The following is a 10774-nucleotide window of genomic DNA, read 5'->3' as shown; positions in this document are numbered from 1 at the left end:
TATGGCATGGAACCATAAGCCTGAGTCAATGCTTAAAAAATGAAAACAGACAATCTTAAACTCTCTGGAATATGCCTTTGAGTTTGACACATGCTATAGCAGCATCACTTGTTAGCCGCCTTTGGTGGTCTTTCCATTTTGTTTGCTACAAAATAGTAATTAAGCATATTAATCTCCCTTTAATTGTTTTTTTTTCTGAATGGGCTGGGCAAGGAACACTCCAGACTCAAGAGCTTAATCTCCCTTTATATACGCGTGTTAAAAAGCCTAGTATTTTAATCTGTGCGCACAATAAATATTTATTTTGTATAAATTTATGCTAAATAAATATTTTAAATATATAATTTATATTATAATTAAAATTTGCAATAAATATTGTTTTGAACATATAAATTATATTTTAAATATATGATAAATAATTTATAGATTTAAGTACGTTATCTTGTAAATAAGTCTAGTCTCCTTTAATAAATTACATATTTCATTTTAATTTATCTATAAAATGATTTAAATACTATATTCTTATAATTTTATTTTTTTAATTTATATGAACTATATTTTTTATCAATTTATTATATTTTTAACTAATTTATTTCAATATTATTTTTAATTTAATTTTTAAATTTTACTTTGACACTTGCTACTATATATATATATATATATATATATATATATATATATATATATATATATATATATATATATATATATGCAGAAAAACAGTGCTTAGTGATTTCCCAAGAAGATTATGTGTACACTTTCCCAACCGAAGATGTATGCTACTTAATTTTCCGTCTTCCCATTTGTTGTCACTTTTCATCCTCTTTTATGTGCATTGTTCAAAATGAATGCCCATTCGTACCCAAATGTACTATTTCTTTATGTCCGGGGTGAAAGCAACAAACACTAACAAGTAACAACAATAATACCAATTAATGTATAGATGGAAATTCACATTTACCAAATCCGTTACATTTTGAGGGTGTGATATAGCTATAGTACGTAGTCTACCCATTAGGTGAATATTAAGGGGTCAGATGTGCACGACAACAAGGTTATTCTAAAGGATAGGGGCAGAAGGAATTGGTCTTAAATTGATAGGGTTCATTGCACATGAGATTCTTGAAAAGCTACTCACACACATATGATACATGTTATGAATGCATAGGTGTTGTCAGTTCGCGAATATAGGGTTATGTATACGTAGGAGTAGCGGTCTATAGTGTGATGCTTTTGAAGCCAATTGAACATCTTTCAAATTGCTTTCAATGCCTTTATGTAAGGGTTTGGAGGGGTACTTGAAGTGATTAATTACCATCAACGATGCCAACAAATTCCCTTTTCAATGTCTGAAAGAGACCTCATGGCTACTCTCGTATAACACGTTTAATTTGTTTAATCTGTGTTGACGTTGAGTAACATTATTTCAGTTGCAATTTTAGCCGAAATATAAATGTTACTTAGAATGTGTTTGGATTGAGTAATTTTAAATTTTGAGAAATTTTAAATTTTAAAAATTTTAAATACTTCAATTGAAATTCTTTTATTTTCAAAATTTTGTATTTGGATAAAAAAAGTTAAAATTATGAGGTGAAAAAAAAAATGAATGAAAAAAAAAAAAGATATGATTGATGTACTAGTTATACGTGTTCTTCTACGCTCTCAAGTTCGATTGATGTTCCATAATCTTCGAAGGTGTTTCTTGAATTCCTTAGTTAAAATTTTTTATCCAAAAATACTCTTAATGTAATTTCCGAGAGGATCGTCATATATATGCTTTGTCACTAGAAATTTGATTTTGCTAGCTATTATGCGAGAAACAGTTTCATTTGTACACACATCAACGCGTTTTTCTATTTTTGTTGTTGAAGTTTAGGATGTGTTTTAGCTTTTTTGTTTATCATTATGCCGTTTTTTTTTCTTTTTTTGTTAATATACATTGTCGAACATTTTAAATGACTCTCGAATTTCATCTAACGGCAGAGTCATCCCTTAAAAAAAAATCTCAGACAAAAATATTAATCAGTATTTTATTTTAATGGGTCTTAAAATTATTGTTTGTTATTAGTGTATCACATTAAAAAAGTAACATTAGACTATGATCAATCAGAGTATATATATTGTGAGGTCATGACCACATTTCAAATAATGTTACTATATATTGTAATCTATTGATTATCTAGTGACCACTATATATTGGTCTATGGTAGAAGGTCATGTCCGTGTATCCTAAAGTGGAGAAGACAAACTTTTGGAACATGAAATTTGGGTTCAATTTAACTTAATTAATTTACTGAGAGGAAAACGTGCACAAAATTCCCGGTAATAGAATTTATGTTCTAGCTAGAACGTGTATAATCGCATCGATCAACATCATGTCTCTTTATCATAGGGATAAAGTACAAAGGTTTTGTCTTCCTTAACTTTTTCAAAAGCTGTTACTAATATTTTCTCCCAATTTTTTTTTTCATTTATCTGATTATATTTTTAACAAAATTAACCAACTAACCTTTATAAATAAATAAAAACATCAAACTCAAGATCACACTGTCATAATTAAGAAAAAAAAGTTTAATCTCTTTCATTAGAAGACCTTCATGAAGAACTTGATGGCTCATACTAATTAGTTATTTCTCATATTTGAGAAACAATATAGTAGTAATTAAGCTATAATTAAATACATCAACATGAATATATACCTAATAATCATTTAATTGATAATTGACTCATAGCAGAGTACAATCATCCCAAGCAAAACAATATTTAATGATGACAGTAACGTGGCTTCAAAGTTATACCCTTGTGCTCTCTTTCTTTTTTTCTCTTCAAAATACAAAACTGATTTACACAATCATGTTTATGGGAGTAAGTGACATATGGACATAAAATAATTAATTAGAACCTCAACAATTTTGTTTTGTTGGTGAATTTTAATTTATTATATGATGGTGTAAAATCCATGAGGACGACTATCTTATCTCCCTGATATAACTGTACCAAGTTATTGATCAACCTGCAAAGGGTTTCATGATGATATCACAATGGTAACCAGTTTTGGGGTAAACAGAGTTAGCAGCAAGTGGTTAGTGCATTTCCACAAATACTGCTATGAGTTGTAAAGTGTGAGAAGCCTTCACATGGGGCGCGTGGAAGGCACTGGCGCGTGAGAGTGGAACTTTCCTTTCACTTGCCCTAAACTGCAGCAAAAAATTAAGACTATGCAGAAAGTGAGAAGGTATAAGGAAGGGACCATATATATATATATTTACTAAAATTAAATTGGGAAAAGAGAATGAGATAGAAATAAGAATAACTGGGGTTTCCATTTTTTTTGTAAAAGAAGATCAAGTGTGCCCCTTTTCTGTGTTCATTGTCTATTTCTATATAGCACACTAACTTCACTTCTCTGGAACACACAACACACACAATTATCTCATCACAACAACTACTAGCTACGTACTACTACTTTGCCTAGCTTCTCTTTCTTTTTTCTTTTCTCTCTCTCCCCTTTTGCGCTAAACTTCACTCTCTCTTCTATATCAAGGGTTGATCACAGAACCTCAATATATTTCTAATAATAATTGATAAAGTTTGAGTTATTGTTTCGAGACAAAGAAAAAGAGAGAGAGAGAGATATGGGTAGAGGGAGAGTTGAGCTGAAGAGGATAGAGAACAAAATCAACCGCCAAGTAACTTTCTCAAAAAGAAGGAACGGTTTGCTCAAGAAAGCCTATGAGCTCTCAGTTCTCTGTGATGCTGAGGTTGCTCTCATCATTTTCTCAAGCCGTGGCAAGCTCTATGAATTTGGAAGTGTTGGGTATTATCTCTCTCTTTCTCTCTTTATCTATCTATCTATGAACCGCGAAAATCTTAGCCTACACTTATTGCTTTAATTTGTGCACGTATTTTTGTGTCTGTTTTGTTTGTTTTTTTTTTTGAAAGTTTTTGTGTCCATTTTTGTGAGGTGCAAATCCCAATAGGTATTAAAATTTTAGATTTTTTTTCTGAGTGTGTGTGTGGTGGTGCTGAGATAGATAGATACCTTCTTCTCTGAGCAAACACACTTTCTTCTTTGCATCAGCTTCTTTCACCAAAATGGTCACTGGTTTCTGCTTCTGGCTTCCTTTACTTTGCCACGACTGAATTTGATGTATTTAAGATTCAACCTACACACATCTTTCATCACTCACTTTCCACCCTTTATTTTATTTTATTTTTTTAATCAATTTTCTTTTGTCCCTTGTGTTCTTCTTCTTTCTATCAGTCACCGTTCTTTGTTTAGCTTCTTTCTCTAACACATGCACCTGACACCTTCTTTCTGGATCAGTGGATCTTGTGCCCTCTACGATTTATTCTCCTTTTTTCTTTCTTTTTATTTATTTATTATTATTATTATTTTGCAATTGTGGGGTTCTATTAGGAGCTTTCATGGCAAGGTTATTAGAGAGGAAAAAATATCATGAGGTTTTGCTTCATCCCAATCACGGATCGACACGTTTCATCATCCTTCCACCTGATATCTCTCTATTGTGAGTTAAAGGTTTCAGCTTTGCGCACTGATCTAGCTACGTATACTGATGGAACAGTACATATCTATTTTCCTTCTTTATCACAAGGAAAAGAAGAAACAAGAAAAAACTGAAAAGGAAAAAAGCAATCATATGTACCCAGTTTTGTAACATAGTGTAATTAAAATGGACATGGTGGTGGTGAGGTAAAGTCCAAGGCTGTTGATAAGTGATAACTCTCTTGTACCGTTGTGCAAGATCTAGGGCTTTCACAACATCTTTCTCTATACGGGAACAATATAATATATATAATTTTATTTATTTATTATGGCTTGAAAGCCTTGAACTTTTTAACACTCAAGAATCTGGTTCTTAACCTTTGTCCTTTGATCTTTCGGTTCTATCATTGTATCTTCTCAGAGATTGCTCTATCTTATGTTATGTGTCCCAAAAGCAATTGCTGTGTCTTCATTTCTTGAGGGGATTGATCATCATATATATATGGGGTGTTTTGCTCAATTTGGACTTAGCAATCACAGATAGGTGCTGCTTCTCTTGTTGTCTTTTACTCTTAGGTCTTTTTAGATGATCAATTGACTCTCTCTCTCTTTCTTTCTCTCTCTTCCAGGGAATCTCCTTAAATAATAAACCTGTAATGTTGAGTGCTTTTTTTTTCATGTTTATGAAGGAATGATAGCTTATCCAACATTGCAGTTAGTTTAATTAGGTTTATATTTTCATCTTGCATGATGATTAATGATTACGTTTTACCAATTGGTCTTTTTTTTTTTTTTTATAAAAAACGTTGAACAGTTTTTTTTTCTTCCTTTGCTTGCTAGCCCTAAGAGGTATTGTTTGAGTCTGGTTAAGCCACGACTTGTTGAAAATATGAAAAAGGAAAAAAAATATAATAAAAAGACTAAATACGTTTCTGTATATCTTGTTTTTAGATTTAACCTAAAATTACAATTACAATTTCTGACATACTAACATATTGTGAATATGATCGAGGACATCTGTGGCAAAAATTTCGCATGTTTGGCTGAAATGTTTAAGTTTATATGGTGATAGTTAGGGATTGAGAAAGAGAAATTCCCCTTTTTTCTTCTTTTTTGCTGTTTGTTGGATTGCGTGTTTCCTTCTCTCTTATTCCAGCATTTAATTTTCTCTGAAAACAATTATTTAGGTGTTCTTGCATATGTCCGTCTTAGAAAATCCATCGGAAATGATGCTCACGTTTAGATTTTTCGTTTTGGTCAGCTTAATTTGGTTGTTTACCTCTACCTTTGTCTTGAATAGAAAATAGCTTAATGATATATGTATTATCTTTTATTTATTTATTTATTTTTTGCAAAGATAAACTCTTTTTGAATCTACTAGGAGAGTCATTAATTTCATATTTTTGTAGATATCTCATTTTGTAATCTTAACCATATTTGTCATGGAAATAGATTTATTCCGGGTATTAAGTATAAGTAAAATTGTTCGTGCTTTGTGGAAAGGCATACTATACTGGTACAGTGGCACTTGATTTGAAACACTTGCTATAATTTCTCCATTTTTTTTTTCAAAAATACAAGAATTGATCTTCATTCGTTGCAATTACAAATTAATCTATACATTAATTATATATATGTTCATAATACACCGAATGAAAGAAAAATGATTTTGAAAAGCAAATTAGTTAAATTTCGTAAAATATTTGAGAAAAAAATAAGTTATTCGTGGACATTGGCTTTGTATGGATATTTGGTTTGATATATAGAACATGTCTGCAGGCTATGGGCATATTTGGGTAATTTGTCTGAAATCAGTTTTGATACCATGTATAATTAAACACTTATATGGAATACTAAGGTTTAATGATTTTTTTATTTTCGATCAAATTTTGTTTATATGTCACATAAAAGCGATCGAATATATAAGAATAAGTTGTTTAAATAGTTTTGTGTGAAATAACCAAAAAAATAGTTGTCTTTTGTGTACAGAGACATTTTTTAAAGAGGAAAAATAATTAATTGATAAATTATATTAAAAAATAATTTACATAATAAGTTTCTAAAAAAATTAAAAAATGTTTTCCAAACATCAATTTTATTAGCCTCAAAATTATTTTGTGGGTCATAATATGTTCTGCGTATTAAACTTTGTAATTTAGAATTTGGACTTTATAATCCACGTATATATCTTCTGTATTAAACTTTAATTGCTAACCAGTTCACCTGTGCGAATCCTTCAAATTTAAACCGAAGCATATGAAAAAAATTGAAGTCTTTAACTTCTAATGCTAAAATAATAATTGTATTTCAAAACACGTAGTTTTGTTTAAATATAATTTTCAATGATTCATAATTATTTTTCACCATTTTAATCTCCTATGTAAAACATCAAGTGTCAACATTTACACAACTACATAATTTGCTTTGTACTAATATTGACCAATCAGTTTCCCTTAATTTGCAGGACTACCAAAACTATTGAGCGATACCATCGTAGCTCTTTTACTCCTCAAGACGAACACGTTGAATGTGAAACTCAGGTACGCATGTGTTCACTAACTCAAGTTCAATTAAACAGTTTTGCCTTGTGTCTTCTAAAACTATTTGTCTGCTACTCATGCTTTCTAAATTTTTTAAATTCCTACGTGAGATTTTTTTTTACAGCTACGTGGTATAATTTGATCTATGATCCTATAAAACAAAAATAACAAGGTTGACAAAGGACAATAATCAATATTAATTTGTACAAAACTTTTTTTTTTCCAGAAAGCTTGTGAAATTAATTAACCTAGTATATAAGACAAGGCTTTGTTCTTGTTGTTGCAATGTTGCATGCTTGTAAAATTAAGCACACTTCATTCTTCCATCCATTAGTAGTGAATTATTTTTCTTAGAAAGAATTAATGCAAAAAGATAGCCCTGTCTACAACAATATAGTATATATATTAATCTAAGTCTTAATGATATGATACATCTCTATATATAACAGCAGTTAATTAATTTGTTCTTGTTAGTGAATATTTATGAATTTTTTGTTTTGGTAATCAGAGCTGGTACCAAGAGGTATCAAAGCTAAAGGCAAAGTATGATTCTCTTCAAAGGACCCAGAGGTAATCACTTATGCCTCTTCTAAAGAATAGACTTGTTTTAATATATATCTAATATCTAATACCTTCTGATGAATATATTATCATGTTTTCAGCAGTCACATGCATATGTATCTTAATCACAAACAAAAGGAGTTAATTAATATAGTAACAAAGGTTAGAAAATCATAACCACCCATGTAAAGTTAATTAACTTTCCAATGTATTGTTGTTTTAGGCATTTGCTTGGGGAAGATCTTGGACCATTGAACATAAAGGAGCTGCAGAATCTTGAGAAACAGCTTGAAGGGGCTTTAGCACAAGCAAGGCAAAGGAAGGTGCGAACAAATATTTGTAGAATTTCTCTTTATTGCTCTATGGATTCTTGATGGTACTATACCTTAATTAGGTTGTAAAGCATGTGCCTATATACAAGAACTGACAGCAATCTTTCCAGTACTTTAACTAGACTATGCATCATACTGTTTGTGATCATATATATAAGTGTATGTGTACGTATAATTACTGTTTCCACATGATATAAGGCTGAGGTAAGGGGAAAAAAGGATATAGAGGAAGGAGTTTACTTGCCAAAAGATTTGTAAAGTTAGCTAGTTTTTTATTTTTGGTGTCAAAGCCCTAATTTGTACTTCTACAATGAGTTAATATCAAAACATTCAAGGGAAGAAAATTAAATTTATGAAAATTAAACAAACCATATACTTCCTTCAAAGTATTTATCTCATTTTTTACTAAAATCCCAACTTCAAGATATATAGAGGAAATCTTGATACATGTTACTAACATCTTGTACAGGTTACAAACATGTGTAAATCCTTTCTTTTTACATAATATATATGATTTTGCCTTTCAAAAAAGAGAGGAAATCTTAATATTGATGAATGTAGCCATTAATGAATGTAAAAATTCAAGGTAAAATTTATTTATTTATATAATTTAAATCTCTTCAAAATAAAAGATGCATTTCTTAACCGTGCAACAAACATGTCAATATCTAGTTAATTTCTAATATTCAGTAAAATATACTTTGATTTAGATGTGTGTGCCAAATTAAACAACCAATTTTGAGACTTCAGAGACAGATAGCATTAACTAAATGGGAAGCAATCTTGGTAATGACCAAGTTTCTAAACAAGCTTTAATTTTAATTTGTTTGAAGCTTTAAATGAAAATCTCAATAGAGGTTTTTGTGTATTTCATACGACGAACTAGTTTCAATCTGTTTTACACACTATAAGTTGTACTGCCAGCTGAGACGCTAGAAAGAAAGAATTTTGGATGACATTACTTAAATTTCATTTCAATTGCAGACACAAATCATGATTGAACAAATGGAAGAGCTTCGCAGAAGGGTGAGAAATGTTACTTGCACACTTATTTTGGCCTTATAATTTTACTTTTGTCTATACTCTATATATAGTCAAATTAACTTTTTAACAAGTCAATTACTGTCCAAGTATGTTTTTGTAAGACAAATTGAAATCTTAATATACATTATGGATCCGTGTTCGTTAATTTACTCAATTTTGATATTTTTCAACCATCTTGCAGGAGCGCCATCTTGGAGACATGAATAAGCAACTGAGACTCAAGGTTTTACAATGTAGCACCTAACAATTTAAGCGTAGATCGATGCGCACCATTTTAGTGCAGGATAATGTCTTGACACATTTTTTCTCAATTAATTAACACATATATTCTAATTTCTTTATCAATTGAATTTCCCTTTTCAGCTTGAAGCAGAGGGATTTAATCTTAAAGCTATGGAAAGCTTGTTGAGCTCTACTTCAGAAGCTGGAAATAGTGGCTTTCACTTTCAGCAGCCTCCTCAAACCAATCCTATGGATTACCAGCAGGCAGAACCCTTTTTGCAAATAGGGTAATTAATGAAAATTTCTTTTAAGCAGATGATAGTTACACCAAAAGTTAAATAGACAAACATACTATGGTCTCTAGTGTTCATAATTTTGTTAGCAAAGGTAATGTGAAATAAAATTAACATTTCAAGAACAGGCGTGGTTATTTGTCCAACAACTAACTGGGTCACACTTCAAACCCTTAAACAAACTTATGCAAATTAAAACCCTGATCAAATGAAATATGAACTTTATGCCATGAAAAGTTTCAAACTTGTGTAGGTGGTATCCCAAAACAGAAATGCAAATCATAGGCTTTTCCATGATCACAAATTCTAATTTGACCTCTTACTTTGAGCAGGTACCATCAATATGTTCAAGCTGAGGCTTCTAATGTTCCAAAGAGCATGGCTTGTGAAACTAATTTCATGCAGGGATGGATCCTTTGATCAATCTTATTGAATTAAGTATATGATGATTTACCTTATTGTCTATATGCTTTTTAGATTTGTGTTTTGGATGTTGTTAAATGTAACTTTGTGACCAGAAAAGTTGCAGACTTGTTTAGCACTTTCTGTAATTGGACACAAGTACAGACAATGGTTTAACTATATGTTAAAGTAATGCTATTGTTTTTAACTTTGATGCTTGAACCTATGTGTATATGCGTGTATCTCTTCCTTACCTCCCCATGAAAAGAATTCTCTATATATGGGAAAAAAGTGGAAAAATCAAAGTAGAAAAATACAAAAAAAAGGAGAGACAAAGCAAGAGAACGAGTTGCTTGCTAATAGAGTTTCACAAATTCTTTGTTATTTGGATGTTTGAAATCTTTTTAACATAAAAATTTGAATAAAAAATACATTTAATAAAAAAAAATGGATTTGGAGGATTATGTATGAGGATGATTCCTTTTCAATGCACCTTGGTTTATTTAAAACATTTATTTCCCTTTATTTATTTATTTTCATGTCTTTTAGTTTTAGCTACTCTATATTCAAATGTTTCCTAAGTACTCTAAGTGCGTTTACAAAAAAGTGGGAGACCTTTTTATATTCATAGGAATAATAAATCGGGAGTTTACAACAACTTACACACTCTTATCATTTAACTAAGTTAGATCCAATAGACAAAAACAAGAGACTAATATAATTAATCTAACTAATTCTTTTTGGGTGATTTTAAGTTTTCAATTTTTTTTATAAACTTTAATTTGAAAACATAAAATGATTAAAAGGGTATTTAAAAAAATATTTTCTATTTCTTAACACTCTCACTTGCACCCCTCTTGGCAAAATCAAATA

General features: G+C 30.3%; 1 protein-coding gene across 1 annotated transcript; it reads left to right on the top strand.

The window, feature by feature from the left end:
* The first annotated feature begins 3326 nt into the window (after positions 1-3326).
* Positions 3327-10123, top strand: LOC100820061 (agamous-like MADS-box protein MADS3). Its single transcript, XM_003528846.4, has 8 exons — positions 3327-3817; positions 6972-7047; positions 7556-7617; positions 7832-7931; positions 8925-8966; positions 9166-9207; positions 9348-9493; positions 9832-10123. The coding sequence occupies exons 1-8, from the start codon at positions 3636-3638 to the stop codon at positions 9917-9919; spliced, it is 738 nt and encodes a 245-aa protein (XP_003528894.1). The 5' UTR covers positions 3327-3635; the 3' UTR covers positions 9920-10123.
* Positions 10124-10774: the final 651 nt, after the last annotated feature.

Source organism: Glycine max, chromosome 7 (assembly GCF_000004515.6).
Source record: "Glycine max cultivar Williams 82 chromosome 7, Glycine_max_v4.0, whole genome shotgun sequence".
NCBI lineage: Eukaryota > Viridiplantae > Streptophyta > Magnoliopsida > Fabales > Fabaceae > Glycine > Glycine max.
The sequence above is the reverse complement of the archived record's forward strand: the minus strand, read 5'-3'. Positions and strand labels throughout refer to the sequence as shown.

Excerpts from the sequence above, each read along its gene's own strand:
- LOC100820061 (XM_003528846.4), top strand. The coding sequence starts at position 3,636 with ATGGGTAGAGGGAGAGTTGAGCTGAAGAGGATAGAGAACAAAATCAAC. Across the intron at positions 7,932-8,924 it reads CACAAGCAAGGCAAAGGAAG|ACACAAATCATGATTGAACA; the intron begins GTGCGAACAAAT and ends TTTCAATTGCAG. Across the intron at positions 8,967-9,165 it reads TGGAAGAGCTTCGCAGAAGG|GAGCGCCATCTTGGAGACAT; the intron begins GTGAGAAATGTT and ends ACCATCTTGCAG.